Raw genomic sequence first — 20,292 nt, 5'->3', positions numbered from 1 at the left:
TGAAAGAAGGGACAGGGGACTCACTTTCTTTTTAAGTTCTTGCTTTTCTTCCTCTTGCATTTCGGCAGCCTCGTCCTCATCTGAGACATCATCGTTCTCGGCGCTCTGATCATCCTCCAGGCGATTTAGCCTCTTGCCCTTCACCAGTATTTTCCCCTTCAGTTGCTGTAACCATCACAAGACCAAGAAGAAACAAATGAGTGAGCATAGAGTCATACAGCTCTGCAACAGGCCTCTTGGCCCATCCCATCCATGCTGACCAAAACCCACCTGCTCATATTCTTTCTCTCTCTCCTTTTTCTCCCTCTGTCCCTCTCACTATACCCCTTGCCCATCCTCTGGGTTTTTCCCCCCTCCCCCTTTTCCTTCTCCCTAGGCTTCCTGTCCCATGATCCTCTCATATCCCTTTTGCCAATCACCTGTCCAGCTCTTGGCTCCATCCCTCCCCCTCCTGTCTTCTCCTATCATTTTGGATCTCCCCCTCCCCCTCTCACTTTCAAATCTCTTACTAGCTCTTCCTTCAGTTAGTCCTGACGAAGGGTCTCAGCCCGAAATGTCGACTGTACCTCTTCCTAGAGATGCTGCCTGGCCTGCTGCATTCACCAGCAACTTTGATGTGTGTTGCTCATGTTTGGCCTGTATCTCTCTAAACCTTCCCTAGCCATGTACCTGTCCAAGTATCGGGTGTGTGTGTGTGTATATGTATATGTATATGTGTTACTTGTGTGTGGGTGTGTAAGAGAGAGAGTGAGAGACAGTGTGACAGACAGAGAGAGAGAGTGTGTGTGTGTGAGGGTGAGAGAGAGAATGTGTGTGTGTGTCAGAGAAAGAGTGAGAGTGTGTGAGAGTGAGTGTGTGTGTGAGAGAGAGTGAGTGAGTGTGTGTATGTGTGAGAGAGTGAGTGAGTGTGAGAGAGAGAGAGAATGAACAAACACAAAGAACGGAGTTTGTTGTTGCTTTGCTAACTGAAGCTCCATGGCTGCGACTATGGATTTCAGCTGTGGTAGTCCTAAATGGGAGTATTTTGATCATTCCCATTGGAGCTGCATGCAAAGCGTCGCCACTTATTGGTGCCATGGTCTGTTTCGTTGTGCTCTGTGTTGTTCTGCTGAGCACTATGGGCATGCTGTGTTGGCACCCACCAGAATGTGTGGTGATACTTGCGGGCTGCCTCAGCACACCCTTGGGTGTGTTGGTTCTTTACACAATTGACACATCTCAATGTATGTTTTACATATATATTTCACTGTATCCAAATCAGGCGTTGTGACCTCTTGACCCACTGTTCTTGAATCCACCCTTTCTCCCAACTTGTGAAACGTTTCTTTGTTCCTATAGAATTCCCATCTCAGGAGCAATGAGTGGAATTTCCTGCATCCTCCTGCTGCTGGTGGGATAGCAATCTCCGATCTCCATACCCCTCCCTGTCCCTGTAACTCCACTGGCCTCCACACCTCTCCCTATCTCTGTAATCCCCTCTGGCTTCCACACCTCTCCCCTCCTGTCTCCCTACCCCTCCCTGTCTCTGTAACAATATCCAGTCTCCCTACCCCTCCCTGTCCCTGTAACAGTCTCCAGTCTCCCTAACCCTCCCTGTAACAGTCTCCTGTCTCCCTACCCCTCCCTGTCTCTGTAACAATCTCCAGTTTCTATACCCTTCCCTGCCTCTGTATCAACCTCCAGCCACCTACACCCCTTGCAGTCTCTGTAACCCCCTCCAGCCACTGCTCCCCTCTCCATCCCTGTAACTCCCTCCAGCCGCTGTACTGCCCCCTGTCTCTGTAAACCCCTCTGGCCTCTACACCCTTCCCTATCTCTGTACCCCCCTCTGTGACTGTAATGCCCTCCACATCCCTCCCTGTCTCTGTAACCCTCCCTAGCCCCTTTACATTCACACTCTTTACAGATCTCTCCAGCTTTACAACACAGTTCATCTCTCTCTGTTCCTCCCGTTTCTCCATCATGGCAGATGGGGAGATAGCAATTACCACAGGGTGCAGAGAAGCTCGTTGTCAGCTTTGGCGCTCTGTTGTTTGGATAGAGCCCCAAATGCTCCTTACCTCAGGTGAGGGGAACTTGGTGGGCACCTTCCCGTCGATAATCTTGGACAGCAGCTTGTCCCCCAGGATGGTTTTCATGTGCTGCGCCATGACGTTCTGCTGTTCTACACTGCAGTGGTTCTCCAGGGACAGGATGAGAGGGTAAGGAGAGACCTGGAATTAAACGCAACATTATGTCAGCGTGGAGACCAAGCTTCTGTCCACATTGAGGGGATGGGAATGGGGTGCTCTGCTTCACTGGAGGCAGTGACACCTATTGAATTAGCCCACATTTATGGGAGCCCAGGCCCCAAGCGTGCCCACAGGTGGGAAGCCAATCGATGGTACAGTATTGGAATTAGTATATTACTGTCACACGTACCAAAAGTTTGTTTGCATACAGATCAAACTAGAGTAAAAGAAGGTACAAAAAACAATGCTGAATACGACAAGAGTGGACAGCCAGAGACTTTTTTCCAGAATGGAAATGGCTAATACAAGGGGGCATAATTTTAGGGTGATATGTCAGAGGTAATTTTTTTTATCTGGTGGTGGGTGTAGGGACACGTTACAGGGGGTGATGGTAGAGGTTGATGTTTTCAAGAAACTCTTAGATAGAAACATGAATGAAAGATAAATGGAGGGTTATGTGGGAGGGAAGGGTTAGATTGACCTCAGAGTAGGTTAAAAGGTTGGCCCAACATTGTGGGCTGAAGGGCCTGTACTGTGTAGGCAAACAATGAAGTACTAGATCACAACAAGGTACTCTGTGAGGTCAAGAGTCCATCTTATTGCAAAAGAGGACTTTGGGGTTGAAGCTGTCCTGCAGCATGATGGTACTTTTGTACCTTCTGCTGGATGGGAGGGGGAGAAAAGAGAATGTCCGGGGTGAGTGGGTCTTTGATTATGCTGGCTGCTTTACCGATGCAGCAATGGTTAGCTCTGGTCTGGCAAGGTGCAGTACCTTGCTGAGTACCCCTAATGGCCTGATTTATGAAGGCCATTCTGTGCTAAAAGCTCTCCTTATGACCCTATCTGTATTTGAAGCCACTTTCAAGGAATTATCAATCTGTATTCTGAGGTCCCTTTGTTCTACTGCACAGCCCAGTGCCCTACCGTTCACTGTATAATTTTTACTCTGGTTTTAAAGATTAAAGATGAAAAGATTAGCTTTACTTGTCGCCTGTACATTGAAACACAGAGTGAAATGTGTCGTTTGTATCAACGACCAGCACAGTCTGAATATTTGCAGGGGCAGCCCACAAGCGTTGCTGCACTTTCGGCACCAACATAGCATGTCCACAACTTACTAATCTACTAACTGGTACATCTCGGGAATGTCCGGAGCAAACCCATGGGGTGATGGTGAGAATTTACAAACTCCTTACAGACAGACAGCAGCAGGAACTGAGCCCTGATCACTGGTGTTGTAATAATGTTAGGCTATCTGCTGCACTACTGTTCCCTCTTGCCACCCTGAACGATGTAAAATTTGTTTTGTTTTTGTGCCAGCTGCATTTTACCCGAGGTCGTTGCACAGACTGGGGCAACCACAGGAATTCCATCTGCATTGCGTGAAACCAGCTGATTTGTTTAAAACAGTTAGCTTTTAAGCATCGATTTCAAATGACTGGGCAGGAGTTACAGACACAATAAGTTCACAGACAGCTAAGTATGTTATCATCTATCCACCATATCCTGATCAGGACTCTTCTCGCTTTGATCATGTCGCTGGGAGTCTGTCTTATTTGGTGATTAAAAGCTGGATCACAGAATTTAAATCACCAACAAAGCAAAGGATCTGAATCCTAGAGGTATGAGACTTCTAAGCAATACACACTCAGTACCTCCTGTACCTAATAAAATGGACACTGAGTGTATGTTTGTGGTTTTCTGCTGCTGTAGCCTATCCACTTGGTGACGTGTTCTGTGTTCAGAAATGTTCTTCTGCATACCACTATTCTAACGTCTAACCTGGGGTCCACAGATCCCTTGATTAATGGCATTGGTCTATAGCATAAAAATGGTTGTGAACCCCTGCTCTGCTGACTGTTATATGTGAAAATCCCAGGAGATTAGCAGTTCCTGAGATATTCAAACCATCCTGTCTGGCACCAACAATCATTCCACGGTCAAAGTCACTTAGATCACATTTATTCCCCATTTTGATGGCTGGTCTGAACAACAACAGAACCTCTTGACCACATCTGCATGCTTTTATGCACTGGGTTGTTACCATATGATTGGCTGATAAAATATCTGCATTAACAAGCAGGTGTGCCTAATAAAGTATATTAATGCTCTGTATTTGTTTTTCTCTTTAATGTGCGTAAGTGTGGAATGTTGGCATGCAAAAAAATCTTTTCACTCTTCTTTGGTACAGGTGCCCATAATAAACCAATACCAATATTCTTAGGGGCCACTGTTTTAAAATAAGGAGTCACCCATTCAAGAGAGAGAGATAAAGGATAGGTTTTTTTCCTGTCAGGGAGCATAAACCTTTTGAAATCTCTTCATCCAAGGACAGCATTGTGGTCTGTGCATTGCTTTACAACAAATAGAGATCGGGGTTCAATTCCTGAGCACACACAAAATGCTGGAGGAACTCAACCGGTCAGGCAGCATCTATGGAAATGAATAACAATCAAAGTTTCGAGCTGAGACCCTTCATCAGGACTGGAAAGGAAGGGGGAAGAAGCCAAAACAAGGTGTGGGGAGGGGGATATAGTAAGAAGCTGGGAGGTGATAGGTGGAAAAGGTAAAGGGCTGGAGAAGAAGGAATCTGATAGAAGAGGAGAGTGGACCATGGGAGAAAGGGAAGGAGGAGAGGCATCAGGGGAAGTGATAGGCAGATGAGGAGAAGAGATAAAAGGCCAGAGTGTGGACAGAAGAAGAGGGAAGGGGAAGGGGAAAAAATTAAATCATCAGGTTGGAGGCTACCCAGATGGAATATGAAGTGTTGCTCCTCCAACCTGAGGTAGGCCTCATTGCGGCAGAAGAAGAGACCACAGACTGACATGCTAGAATGGGAATGGGAATAGGAATTAAAATGGTTGGCCATTGGGAAATTCCAGTTTTTGCGGATGGAGTGGACGTAGTCGATGAAGTAGTCCCCCAATCTACGCTGGTTCTCACCAATGTGGAGGAGGCTGCACTGGGAGAACCAGTAAACGACCCCAACAGATTTGCAGGAGAAATGTTGCCTCACCTGAAAGGGCTGTTTGGGGCCTGAATGTTTGGGTTTCGATTCCTGCCACTGCCTGTAAGGAGTGTGTACCTTCTCCCTGTGACTGTGTGGGATTTCTCTGGGTGAACATTTTAACAACAGAGATGTACAGGATTGCAAGAGGTGGCAAAGGTTTTTTCACTTAGAGATGCAGCACAGTACCAGTCCCTTCCTGCTCAACATGCTGCACCATCCAATTACACCTACTAAACTGTATGCCTTTGGAATGTGGAATGCTTCGGGTTCTGGATCATTGAGGCCTCCTCTGGGGGAGGTACAAAAAGGATGGGTTACACCAGAACCCAAAGGGGTCTAATATCGTAGCAGGCAGACTTGGCCAGCTCCACTGCGGAAACAAGCTTCCTCATCAAGGACATCTTCAAGAGGCAAAGGTTGAAGGAGTCGGTATCCATCACTAAGGACCCTCACCATTCGGGACATGCCCTCTTCACTTTACTAACAATCAGGAGCCTGAAGACCCACACTCAATGATTCAGGAACAACTTCTTGCTCTCCACCATCAGATTTCTGAACAGTCCACAAAGCCATGAACAATATTATTCTTTATCTTGCACTATTTATTTATATTGTAATTTGTAAGATTTTTTAATGTCTTTACACTGTACAACTGCTGCAAAACAACAGATTTTCTGACACACAACTTAGCAATAGCATAGCGGTTAGTGCAGCGCTTTAAATAGGTAGTGTTCCAAACCCGCCATTGCCTGTAAGGAGTTTGTACATTCTCCCTATGACCACAGGGGTTTCCTCCAGGTGATTCCGTTCCCTCCCACATTCTAAAGATGCGCAGGCTCGGGTTAGTAAGTTGTGGGCATGCTAAGTTGACGCCAGAAGCTTAGCGACAGTTATGAGCTGCCCCCAGCACATCCTCAGACTGTGTTGGTCACTGACATAAAACAGTGCATTTTACTGTATGTTTCCGTGTACTGTACATGCGACAAATAAAGTTAATCTGTCATCTTTAATTCTTTTAGTAGTAATAAACCTGATTCTGATTTTATCATCTCTGGTTACAGGAGCAGAATTGAGGGACTGGAGAACTACTCATGTCATATTTCTCTTTCATAAGGAATAAATCACGTAATTACAGGTTTGTTAGTTTGATGTTTGTGGTGGGTAAATGATTGGAATCAGTTCTGAGGAACATCATAAACTTTCAGTTACAAAGGTACCGAGTATTTAGGGCCAGACAGTGTGGGTTTGTTAAGGATCGTTTGTCTATCTTTACCGAACACAAGAGATTCTGAGAAGAAAACTAAAAGGTTGCTAACGGTAGTGCATTTAATGAGGTCAACAAGGACTTTAGCAAGCTTCATGACAGGCTGGTCAGAAAGGCAGAAGTCCAAGTGATCGGAGGGAGAGTGACCAACAGGAGCAGAAGTTGGCTCAGTGACAGGATTGATTAACCGGCAGTCTATTACTTTAGGCATTCCCCAGTGCTTTGGTTAGCCTTTTATTATATGTTAATGTTTTAGACGGGATATTATGTAGACATTGGCAGAGGATACAAAAATTGGCCATGTGGTTGACACTGACCTTAGAATCAGGTTTATTATGATTGACATATGATTCTATATCCATAGATAGATCACGCCAAAGAGGAATAGTGAAGTAGTGTACAGGGGTTCATTGAACATAGAATAGTACAGCACAGTACAGACCCTTCGGCCCACAATGTTGTGCCGACCCTCAAACCCTGCCTCCCATATAACCCCCCACCTTAAGTCCCTCCATATACCTGTCTAGTAGTCTCTTAAACTTCACTAGTGTATCTGCCTCCACCACTGACTCAGGCAGTGTATTCCACGCACCAACCACTCTCTGAGTAAAACACCTTCCTCTAATATCCCCCTTGAACTTCCCACCCCTTACCTTAAAGCCATGTCCCCTTGTATTGAGCAGTGGTGCCCTGGGGAAGAGGCGCTGGCTATCCACTCTATCTATTCCTCTTACTATCTTGTATACCTCTATCATGTCTCCTCTCATCCTCCTTCTCTCCAAAGAGTAAAGCCCGAGCTCCCTTAATCTCTGATCATAATCCATACTTTCTAAACCAGGCAGCATCCTGGTAAATCTCCTCTGTACCCTTTCCAATGCTTCCACATCCTTCCTATAGTGAGGCAACCAGAACTGGACATAGTACTCCAAGTGTGGCCTAACCAAAGTTTTATAGAGCTGCATCATTACATCGCGACTCTTAAAACACTATCCCTTGACTTATGAAAGCTAACACCCCATAAGCTTTCTTACCTACCCTATCTAACTGTGAAGCAACTTTCAGGGATCTGTGGACATGTACCCCAAGATCCTTCTGCTCCTCCACACTACCAAGTATCCTGCTATTTACTTTGCACTCTGCCTTGGAGTTTGTCCTTCCAAAGTGTACCACCTCACACTTCTCCGGGTTGAACTCCATCTGCCACTTCTACAACCTATCAATGTCTCTCTGCAACCTTCGACAATCCTCTACACTATCTACAACACCACCAACCTTTGTGTCGTCTGCAAACTTGCCAACCCACCCTTCTACCCCCACATCCAGGTCGTTAATAAAAGTCACGAAAAGTAGAGGTCCCAGAACCGATCCTTGTGGGACACCACTAGTCACAATCCTCCAATCCGAATGTACTCCCTCCACCACCACCCTCTGCCTTCTGCAGACAAGCCAATACTGAATCCACCTGGCCAAACTTCCCTGGATCCCATGCCTTCTGACTTTCTGAATAAGCCTACCATGTGGAACCTTGTCAAATGCCTTACTAAAATCCATATAGATCACATCCACTGCACTACCCTCATCTATATGCCTGGTCACCTCCTCAAAGAACTCTATCAGGCTTGTTAGACATGATCTGCCCTTCACAAAGCCATGCTGACTGTCCCTGATCAGACCATGATTCTCCAAATGCCCACAGATCCTATCTCTAAGAATCTTTTCCAACAGCTTTCACACCACAGATGTAAGGCTCACTGGTCTATAGTTACTTGGACTATCCCTACTACCTTTTTTGAACAAGGGGACAACATTCGCCTCCCTCCAATCCTCTGGTACTGTTCCCGTAGACAACGAGGACATAAAGGTTCTAGCCAGAGGCTCAGCAATCTCTTCCCTCGCCTCGTGGAGCAGCCTGGGGAATATTCCGTCAGGCCCCGTGGACTTATCCGTCCTAATGTATTTTGACAACTCCAACACCTCCTCTCCCTTAATATCAACATGCTCCAGAACATCAACCTCACTTATATTGTCCTCACTATCATCATCATTGAGGCCAGTTCATTGGCTATATTTAAGAGGGAGTTAGATAAGGCCCTTGTGGCTAAAGGGATCAGGGGGTATGGAGAAAAGGCAGGTACAGGGTTCTGAGTTGGATGATCAGCCATGATCGTACTGAATGGCGGTGCAGGCTCGATGGGCTGAATGGCCTACTCCTGCACCTATTTTCTACGTTTCTAAGTTCCCTCTCATTGGTGAATACCGAAGAGAAGTATTCATTGAGGACCTCGCTCACTTCCACAGCCTCCAGGCACATCTTCCCACCCTCATCTCTAATCGGTCCTAACTTCACTCCTGTCATCCTTTTGTTCTTCACATAACTGAAGAATGCCTTGGGGTTTTCCTTTATCCTACTCGCCAAGGCCTTCTCATGTCCCCTTCTTGCTCTTCTCAGCCCCTTCTTAAGCTCCTTTCTTGCTACCCTATATTCCTCAATAGACCCATCTGATCCTCGCTTCTTAAACCTCATGTATGCTGCCTTCTTCCACCTGACTAGATTTTCCATCTTACTTGTCACCCATGGTTCCTTCACCCTACCATTCTTTATCTTCCTCACCGGGACAAATTTATCCCTAACATCCCGCAAGAGATCTCTAAACAGCGACCACATGTCCATAGTACATTTCCATGCAAAAAACACCATCCTAATTCACACCCACAAGTTCTAACCTTATAGCCTCATAATTTGCCCTTCTCCAATTAAAAATTTTCCTGTCCTCTCTGATTCTATCCTTTTCCATGATAATGCTAAAGGCCAGGGAGCGGTTGTCACTGTCCCCCAGATGCTCACCCACTGAGAGATCTGTGACCTGACCCGGTTTGTTACCTAATACTAGATCTAGTATGGCATTCCCCCTAGTCAGCCTGTCAACATACTGTGACAGGAATCCATCCTGGACACACTTAACAAACTCTGCCCCATCTAAACCCTTGGAACTAATCAGGTGCCAATCAATACTAGGGAAGTTAAAATCACCCATGATAACATCCCTGTTATTTTTGCACCTTTCCAAAATCTGCCTCTCTGCTGCTACCAGGGCGCCTGTAGATACTCCTGATAGAGTAACTGCTCCCTTCCTGTTCCTGACTTCCACCCATATTGACTCAAAAGAGGATCCTGCTACATTACCCACCCTTTCTGTAGCTGTAATAATATCCCTGAAAGTAATGCCACCCCTCCTCCCCTTCCCCCCCCCATCCCTTTTAAAGCACTGAAATCCAGGAATATTGAGAATCCATTCCTGCCCTGGTGTCAGCCAAGTCTCTGTAATGGCCACTACATCATAATTCCATGTATGTATCTAAGCTCTCAGTTCATCACCTTTGTTCCTGATGCTTCTTGCATTGAAATACACGCACTTTAGCCCTTCTACCTTCCTACCTTTACACCCTTTATTCTGCTTCTCTTTCCTCAAAGCCTCTCTATATGTTAGTTCTGGCTTTACTCCATGCACTTCTTTCACTGCTCTATCGCTCCGGGTCCCATTCCCCTTGCAAATTAGTTTAACCCCCCCCGAACCATGCTAGTAAACCTACCCGCAATTGACCATTTACAAACCTGATGGCAGAGGAGAAAAAGCTGTTCCCGGATCATTGTGTGTGTGTCTTTACCTGTACCTCCTCCCTGATGGTAGCAATGAGAAGAGGATATGTCCTGGATGGTGAGGGTCTTCAGTAAAGGATCACGCCTTCTTTATGGTGGAGAAGCATGTGCTTGTGATGGAACTGGCTGAATCCACACACTCTTGTGACTCTGTGCTTTAGAACCTCCTTACCAGTGATGTTCTCTAGTCAGAGTGTAATCTACAGTACAGAGGACAATACATGATCTAGTCAGTTGTCAAGTGGCAACTGAAATTTAATCCAGAGTAGACAGAATGGTGAAGAAGGTGTGTGGCACACTTGTCTTTATTTGCCGTGGCTGAGTTGGGACATTGTATTACTGTTGTACAGAACTTTGGTGAGACCTTACTTGGAGTGCACCTGCAGTTCTGATCACCACGCTAAGGGAAGGATGTGATTAGGAAAGTTGCAGAGAAGATTAAGAAGAAAACTGCCTGGACTGGAAAGCTCAAGTGATAAGGAGAGAGGCTGGGACTGTCTTCCTTGGAGTTGAAGTAGGCTGAAGGATGACCTTACATAGGTTTATAAAATTATGAGAGGCATTGATGCAGTAGACATTTTCCCAGTGTGAAGAGTCTAAGCCAAGAGAGCATTGGTTTAAGATGAGCGGGAAAGATTTAGAGGACCTGAGTGGTGGGCATATGGAATGAGCTCTCACAGGAAGTGCTAGAGATGGGTTTATTTGTTTGTAGGCAATCATGCTTCTTCCATGACCATGATTGTTCATGGCAAATTTTTCTACAGAAGTGGTTTGCTATTGCCTTCTTCTGGGCAGTGCCTTTACAAGATGACGACCCCAACCATTATCAATACTCTTCAGAGATTGTCAGTGGTCGCATAGCCAGGACTTGTAATATGCACCAGTTGCTCATACGATCGTCCACCCCCTGCTCCCATGGCTTCACATGACCTGATTCGGAGGGAGGGGGAGAGAGGAGGGGATAAGCAGTGCTACACCTTGCTCAAGGGTGGCCTGCAGGCTAGTGGAGAGAAGGAGCACCTTACACCTCCTTTGGGAGGCACGAATCTCCAGCCAGCCACCCAAGAGATGGGTACAATTACAATTATTGGGCAAGTACTGCATTAGGAATGCTTGGAGGGATATAGGCCGAATGCAGGCACATGGGATTAGCTTGGATAGGCAGTTAGGCAGAAGGGCCTGATTCTGTGCTGTATAATGCTATGGTAAAGACTCTCACAAGTTTCTACCTATGTAACATGGAGAGTCTTCTAACTGCTTGCAACAGCGTCTGGTATGGGAATTGGGGCAATCACAGGATCAGAAGAACCTGCAGGAAGATGTAACAGCCAGCTCCATCATGGGCACTAGCCTCCACAGCATCGAGAACAACTTCATAAGGCAAGAAGACATCATCCGTCATTAAAGACCCCCATCACCCAATCACCCAGAACATGCCCTCTTCTCATTACTACCATTAAGGAGGAGGTACATTCTGGTCCCTCTGCCACCAGAATTTAGAATGGACAATGAATGGACACTCCACCACAACTTTTTGTGCTGTCTTTTTGCACCACTTATTTAATTATAAATACTTCTTATTGTAATTTAAGGTTTTTTATTATTATGCATTGCAATGTACTGCTGCTGCAAAACAACGAATTTCATGACACATGCCAGAGATATTAAACTTGATTCAGATTCTGATTAAAATGAAGTGTGAAGTAATGGATTTGGGTAAGGAAATGCACATTTCCTGTCTGGTTGGAATGAATACAAAATGTGAAAGATGGGTGACGGACTCCTTGTTTACTCAGTTCCCCAACCCTCCTGTCAGTTCCAAACATACCTTCCAACTAGCAGATATGGAGTCCACAATGGAAGGTTTGCATGGAGCAACTTCAGCTTACCTTAAAGGCGTAATTATTTACGACTTGTATGACGTCCTTGAAGAGGATTTTTGAGGTGAGTGTGTAGCCGTGATAAATGACTGGCTCTCCGTTTGGTCCATCCCAACAGTCCAGTTCCACACAGCGGCAGCCTTTATTGAGTGCACTGTTCATGAGATAGATAGAATTTAGAACACTACAGCACAATACAAGCCTTTTTTGACCAGCCTTCGAACCTACTCCAAGATCAATCCAACCCTTCCCTCTAATGTCATCATTGTCACTTGCCATGTTATATGATGTGGGCGATCATGGCCATGACCATGATTGTTCTTGGCAAATTTTTCTACAGAGGTAGTTGTCATACCTTCTTCTGATCAGTGTCTTTACAAGATGGGTGACCCCAGCCATTATCAATACTCTTCTGAGATTCAAGCAGCACAAAAATGCTGGAGCACTCAGTAGGCCAGACAACATCTATGGAAGAGAGTAAATAGTCGCTGTTTCGGGCCGAGACTGTTTACTCTTTTCCATTGATGCTGCCTGGCCTGCTGAGTTCCTCCAGCATTTTGTGTGTTGCTTGGTTTTCCAACATCTGCAGATTCTCCTGTCTTTGTGTTACTCTTCAGAGATTGTCTGCTGGGATTCAGTGGTCACATAACCAGGACATATGATATGTACCAGCTGTTCATACAACCATCCACCACCTGCTCACAGACGTATCTTTGGTAGAAAAGTATCTACATCCCACCATCTCTAACATAGCTTTCCATTTTTCTATCATCCATGCGCCTATCTAACAGTGTCTTAAATGCCCCTATTGTATCTGTCTCAACCACTACCCCTGGCAGGGTGTTCCATACACCCACTGCTCTCTGTGTAAAGAACTTACCTATACTTTCCTCCAATCACATTAAAATTATGTCCCCTCGAATTAGCCATTTCTGCCCTGGGGGGAAAAGTCTCTGAAAGTCCAACCAACCTATGTCTCTCATCATCTTATACACCTCGATGAAGTAACCGCTTACCCTCCTTCTCTGTAAAGAGAAAAGCCCTAGCTCACTCAATCTATCCTCTCTAATCCAGGCAGCATCCTAGTAAATCTCTAAAGCTCCCACATCCTTCCTACAATGAGGTGACCAGAACTGAACACAACATTCCAAGTGTGGTCTAACCAGAGTTTCATAGATCCGTAACATTACCTCACAGCTGGTGAACTCAGTTCCCTGATTAATGAAGGCCAACACTCCATATGCTTTCTTAGCCACCCTATCAACATAATGGCAACTTTGAGTGATCAATAGACGTGGACTCCCAAATCCCTCTGTTCCTTTGCACTGCTAAGAATCCTGCCATTGACCCTGTATTTTGTCTTCCAATTCTACCTTCCAAAGTGAATCACTTCACCTATTTCCAGAGTTAACTCAATCTGCCATTTCTCAGGCCTATCAATGTCTTGTTGAAACCTATGACAACCCTCCACACTATCCACAACCCCACCACTTATTATACCACCCTTTCACTTCCTCATCTGAGTTATTTATAAAAATCACAGAGAACAGGGGTCCCACACCAGTGAATATGTTCTTTCTGCCTTTTGTTGATCAAGCTAACTCTGAACCCACACAGCCAAGTTTCCCTGGATCGCATGCCTCTTGATTTTCTGAACCGACCATGGGGAACCTTATCAAACCTTACTAAACACCATAAACACTTCGTAATGCCATAGTTATGGAGTCATATAGTGCAGAAACAGGCCCTTCGGCCCAAATGGTCCTTACTGACCAAGATTCTCATCTAAGTCATTCCGTCCATATTCCTCAAAACTAGTGGTTCCCAACTTGGGGTCCATGGAACCCTTCCTTAATGGTATTGATCTATGGCATAAAAAAAGGTTGGAAACCCCTGCTCTAAACCTTTCCTATCAGCGTGCCCGCCTAAGTTCCTTTTAAATGTTGTTCATATACCTGTCTCAACCACTTCCCTTGGCAGCTTGTTCCACATTTGGACCACTGACTGGGTGAAAATTTTGGTCCTTGGGTTCCTATTAAATCTTTGCCCTCACATCTTAAAGCTATACCTTCTAGTTGATGTTTCCCTTGGCCTGGAGAAAAGACCCTTATGATTTTATACACCCCTTCATTCTCCCATGTTTCAAGGGAAAAAATCCCAGCCTGTCCAACCGATAACTTGGGCTCTTGAGTTCTGGGAACATCCTTGCAAATCTCCTCTACATTCTTTTCATCATTTCTGCAGCACAGTGACCAAAACTTAACATAATCCTCTATGTGTGAGCTCAACAACGTCATGTACAACTGAAACATAACATCACAACCTTTGTACTCAGTGACTTGATGAAGGATAGTCTGCCAAATGCCTTCCTATCTACTTGTGATGCCACTTTAGGCTGGGTAACAGCTTCTTCCCCCAGGCTGTGAGACTTCTGAACAGTCCGCTACCACCCAGTACACATTATCTATGACAGCATCAGTAGCATTATACTGTTGTATATTTAATCATACATTGTATATGCACTTTATGACAATTTGTACATCTACAGAATATTTTTATTATCTGTTAATATTATTTTATGTGCTGTATCTGATAGATGTGATGTTGTGCTCTTTGGTCCCTGATGAATGTTGTTTTGTTTAGCTGTATACATGTGTATGGTTGAATGACAATAAACTCTATTCTTCAATACTCCCCAGGGCTCTGCCGCTCACCATGTAAGTTCTATCCCAGCTTGACTTCTGAAAATGCAATACCTTGCATTTATCTGAATTAGAAACATAGAAACATAGAAAATAGGTGCAGGAGTAGGCCATTCGGCCCTTCGAGCCTGCACCGCCATTTATTATGATCATGGCTGATCATCCAACTCAGAACCCAGCCTTCCCTCCATACCCCCTGACCCCTGTAGCCACAAGGGCCATATCTAACTTCCTTTTAAACATAGCTAATGAACTGGCCTCAACAGTTTGCTGTGGCAGAGAATTCCACAGATTCACCACTCTCTGTGTGAAGAAGTTTTTCCTAACCTCGGTCCTAAAAGGCTTCCCCTCTATCCTCAAACTGTGACCCCTCGTTCTAGACCTCCCCAACATCGGGAACAATCTTCCTGCATCTAGCCTGTCCAATCCCTTTAGGATCTTATACGTTTCAATCAGATCCCCCCTCAATCTTCTAAATTCCAACGAGTACAAGCCCAGTTCATCCAGTCTTTCTTCATATGAAAGACCTGCCATCCCAGGAATCAATCTGGTGAACCTTCTTTGTACTCCCTCTATGGCAAAGATGTCTTTCCTCAGATTAGGGGACCAAAACTGCACACAATACTCCAGGTGTGGTCTCACCAAGGCCTTGTATAACTGCAGTAGTACCTCCCTGCTCCTGTACTCGAATCCTCTCGCTATAAATGCCAGCATACCGTTCGCCTTTTTCACCGCCTGCTGTACCTGCATGCCCACTTTCAATGACTGGTGTATAATGACACCCAGGTCTCGTTGCACCTCCCCTTTTCCTAATCGGCCACCATTCAGATAATAATCTGTTTTCCTATTTTTGCCACCAAAGTGGATAACTTCACATTTATCCACATTAAATTGCATCTGCCATGAGTTTGCCCACTCACCCAACCTATCCAAGTCACCCTGCATCCTCTTAGCATCCTCCTCACTGCTAACACTGCCACCCAGCTTCGTGTCATCCGCAAACTTGGAGATGCTGCATTTAATTCCCTCATCCAAGTCATTAATATATATTGTAAACAACTGGGGTCCCAGCACTGAGCCTTGCGGTACCCCACTAGTCACCGCCTGCCATTCTGAAAAGGTCCCGTTTATTCCCACTCTTTGCTTCCTGTCTGCTAACCAATTCTCCACCCACACCAATACCTTACCCCCAATACCGTGTGCTTTAAGTTTGCACACTAATCTCCTATGTGGGACCTTGTCAAAAGCCTTTTGAAAATCCAAATATACCACATCCACTGGTTCTCCCCTATCCACTCTACTAGTTACATCCTCAAAAAATTCTATGAGATTCGTCAGACATGATTTTCCTTTCACAAATCCATGCTGACTTTGTCCGATCATTTCACCGCTTTCCAAATGTGCTGTTATCACATCCTTGATAACTGACTCCAGCAGTTTCCCCACCACCGACGTTAGGCTAACCGGCCTATAATTCCCCGGTTTCTCTCTCCCTCCTTTTTTAAAAAGTGGGGTTACATTAGCCACCCTCCAATCCTCAGGAACTAGTCCAGAATCTAACGAGTTTTGAAAAATTATCACTAATGCATCCACTATTTCTTGGGCCACTTCCTTAAGCACTCTGGGATGCAGACCATCTGGCCCTGGGGATTTATCTGCCTTCAATCCCTTCAATTTACCTAACACCACTTCCCTACTAACATGTATTTCGCTCAGTTCCTCCATCTCACTGGACCCTCTGTCCCTTACTATTTCTGGAAGATTATTTATGTCCTCCTTAGTGAAGACAGAACCAAAGTAATTATTCAATTGGTCTGCCATGTCCTTGCTCCCCATAATCAATTCACCTGTTTCTGTTTGCAGGGGACCTACATTTGTCTTTATCAGTCTTTTCCTTTTTACATATCTATAAAAGCTTTTACAGTCCGTTTTTATGTTCTCTGCCAGTTTTCTCTCATAATCTTTTTTCCCCTTCCTAATTAAGCCCTTTGTCCTCCTCTGCTGAACTCTGAATTTCTCCCAGTCCTCAGGTGAGCCACTTTCTCTGGCTAATTTGTATGCTACTTCTTTGGAATTGATACTATCCCTAATTTCTCTTGTCAGCCACGGGTGCACTACCTTCCTTGATTTATTCTTTTGCCAAACTGGGATGAACAATTGTTGTAGTTCATCCATGCAACCTTTAAATGCCTGCCATTGCATATCCACCGTCAATCCTTGAAGTGTCATTTGCCAGTCTATCTTAGCTAATTCATGTCTCATACCTTCAAAGTTACCCCTCTTTAAGTTCAGAACCTTTGTTTCTGAATTAACTACGTCACTCTCCATGTTAATGAAGAATTCCACCATATTATGGTCACTCTTACCCAAGGGGCCTCTCACGACAAGATCGCTAATTAACCCTTCCTCATTGCTCAAAACCCAGTCCAGAATAGCCTGCTCTCTAGTCGGTTCCTCGACATGTTGGTTCAAAAAACCATCCCGCATACATTCCAAGAAATCCTCTTCCTCAGCACCTTTACCAATTTGGTTCACCCAGTCTACATGTAGATTGAAGTCACCCATTATAACTGCTGTTCCTTTATTGCACACATTTCTAATTTCCTGTTTAATACCATCTCCGACCTCACTACTACTGTTAGGTGGCCTGTACACAACTCCCACCAGCGTCTTCTGCCCCTTAGTGTTACGCAGCTCTACCCATATCGATTCCACATCTTCCCGGCTTATGTCCTTCCTTTCTATTGCGTTAATCTCTTTTTTAACCAGCAACGCCACCCCACCTCCCCTTCCTTCGTGTCTATCCCTCCTGAATATTGAATATCCCTGAACGTTGAGCTCCCATCCCTGGTCACCCTGGAGCCATGTCTCTGTGATCCCAACTATATCATAATCATTAATAACAATCTGCACTTTCAATTCATCCACCTTATTACGAATGCTCCTTGCATTGACACATAAAGCCTTCAGGCACTCTTTTACAACTCTCTTAGCCCTTTTTAATGCTTGCCCTGGATTTGTCGGCCTGCCACTTTTACTTTTCCCCTTTGTACTTTTTGCTTCTACGCTCACTTTACACCCCTCTGTCTCTCTGCACTGGTTCCCATCCCTCTGTTGTGAACTAACCTCCTCACACCTAGCCGCTTTAATTTGATTCCCACCCCCCAACCATTCTAGTTTAAAGTCACCTCAGTAGCCCCCGCCAATCTCCCTGCCAGGATATTGGTCCCCCGAGGATTTAAGTGTAACCCGTCCTTTTTGTACAGGTCACACCTGCGCCAAAAGAGGTCCCAATGATCCAAAAACTTGAATCCCTGCCCCCTGCTCCAATCCCTCAGCCACGCATTTATCCTCCACCTCATCGCATTCCTACTCTCACTGTCGCGTGGCACAGGCAGTAATCCCGAGATTACTACCTTTGCGGTCCTTTTTCTCAACTCCCTTCCTAGCTCCCTATATTCTTCTTTCAGGACCTCATCCCTTTTCCTACCTATGTCATTGGTACCTATATGTACCAGGACCTCTGGCTCTTCACCCTCCCACTTCAGGATATCTTGGACACGATCAGAAATATCCCGGACCCTGGCACCAGGGAGGCAAACTACCATCCGAGTCTCTGGACTGCGTCCACAGAATCGCCTATCTGACCCCCTTACTATCGAGTCCCCTATCACAACTGCCCTCCTCTTCCTTGCCCTACCCTTCTGAGCTACAGGGCCAGACTCTGTGCCGGAGGCAGGGTCACTGTCGCTTCCCCCGGGTAAGCTGTCCCCCCCAACAGTACTCAAACAGGAGTACCTGTTGTTAAGGGGCACAGCCGCCGGGGTACTCCCCATCACCTTCCTTTTCCCCTTCCCCCTCCTAACCGTGACCCACTTGTCTGCCTCCCGTGGCCCCGGCGTGACCACCTGCCTTCCACTCCTCTCTATCACCTCCTCACTCTCCCTGACCAGACGAAGGTCATCGAGCTGCAGCTCCAGTTCCGTAACGCGGTCCCTTAGGAGCTGCATCTCGATGCACTTGGCGCAGATGTAGACGTCCGGGAGGCTTGGAGACTCCAGGGCCTCCCACATCCGACACCGAGAACAGCAAACTGCCCTCACAGTCATAATGCCCCTCTCCTCAAATAGCAACAGAAAATGAATGTCAAACCTTCCTCGCCTCGCCCGCTTCCGCCTAAGCCCGGTGAGCCGAAGCCCTTAAGTCTTCACTCTGCTCCCGGCTCACTCCGCCGCCCGCAAACTACGCTGCCCGCTCTATGAGGCTCTGTTCCTTTTAAATCTGCCGCGCTGCACTGCCCGACGTCACACGCCTGCGCAGTCCCGCCTCTCAGAAAGCCGTTGGAGAAAAAAAAATAACGAAAATTTCAAAAATCTCTTTTTCGGCACTCCCACTCAGACTCTCAGACTCCTGCATTTGCCATTCCACAGCCCACTTCCCCAGCTGATCAAGATCCCTGTGTAAATCTTGATGACCATCTTCACTGTCTATGATATCATTGATTTTGGCATGGTTTAAGGGTCATAGAGCAATAACCCTGGTCATTGGACCCTTGTCTTTCACTATGCTGGGCCCACAATAACCATACACCGTAAAGCTGTAAGATCGTGAGACACAGGAGCAGAATTAGGACATTCGGCCCATCAAGCCTGCTCCACCATTCATTTTTCTTCAACCCTATTCTCCCCGTAACCCCTAATTGCCTTCCTGATCAAGATCCCAACAACCTCTGCTTTAAACATTCCCAATGACTTGGCCTCCACAGCCATCTGTGGCAAATTCCTTATACTTTAGGGCCCCATACCTAAGGAAAAATGTGCTGGTCCAGAGGAGGTTTGCAACAACAATGGCAGGAATAAAAGGCTTAATGTATGAGGAGCATTTGATGTCTCTGGATCTGTACTCGATGGGATTCGGGGTTCAGAAGGATAAGGGGGAAGGGTGTAAATTTCCATATCCTGGATATTGAAAGGCCTGGATAGAGTGAGCATGGAGAGGATGATTCCAATAGTGGGTGAGTCTAGGATCTGAGAGCACAGCCTCAGAATACAAGAACAAAGCTGAGATGGAATTCCACAGATTCACCACCCCCTCACTCAAGGAATTCCCTCAGCTTTGTCCTTGTATTCTGAGGCTGTGCCCTCAGATCCTAGACTCACCCACTATTGGAATCATCCTCTCCATGCTCAATCTATCCAGGCCTTTCAATATCCAGGATATCGAAATTTACACCCCTCCCCCTTATCCTTCTGAACCCCGAATCCCATCGAGTACAGATCCAGAGACATCAAATGCTCCTCATACATTAAGCCTTTTATTCCTGCCATTGTTGTTGCAAACCTCCTCTGGACCAAGCACATTTTTCCTTAGGTATGGGGCCCCAAAGTGTAAGGAATTTATACTTTCGCCCTGTGACCACGTGGGTTTCCTTCCACATTCAAATGTTGAATGGCTTAGCAGGTTATTGTAAGTTGTCCTGTAACTAGGCTAGGGTTGCAGGGTGGCGCGGCTTGCTGGGCCTGATCTGCATCTCTAAATAAAATTATA

At 45.8% G+C, this 20,292-nt stretch overlaps 1 protein-coding gene across 2 annotated transcripts in view; it reads right to left on the bottom strand.

Moving 5' to 3' along the window:
* Positions 1-20,292, bottom strand: part of plcd1a (phospholipase C, delta 1a) — a 193,170-nt gene that overhangs the window by 18,488 nt on the left and 154,390 nt on the right. For both annotated transcript variants that reach the window (XM_063044573.1, XM_063044572.1), the window contains exons 7-9: positions 12,053-12,197; positions 2,061-2,213; positions 25-165 (exon numbers count right to left, since the gene is read on the bottom strand). In XM_063044573.1, coding sequence (XP_062900643.1) covers positions 25-165; positions 2,061-2,213; positions 12,053-12,197 — 439 coding nt within the window. The remainder of the gene's footprint in view (positions 1-24; positions 166-2,060; positions 2,214-12,052; positions 12,198-20,292) is intronic.

This window comes from Mobula hypostoma, chromosome 3 (genome assembly GCF_963921235.1).
Source record: "Mobula hypostoma chromosome 3, sMobHyp1.1, whole genome shotgun sequence".
In the NCBI taxonomy this organism is placed as follows: domain Eukaryota; kingdom Metazoa; phylum Chordata; class Chondrichthyes; order Myliobatiformes; family Myliobatidae; genus Mobula; species Mobula hypostoma.
This window is presented reverse-complemented; position numbering and strand designations above follow the sequence as displayed.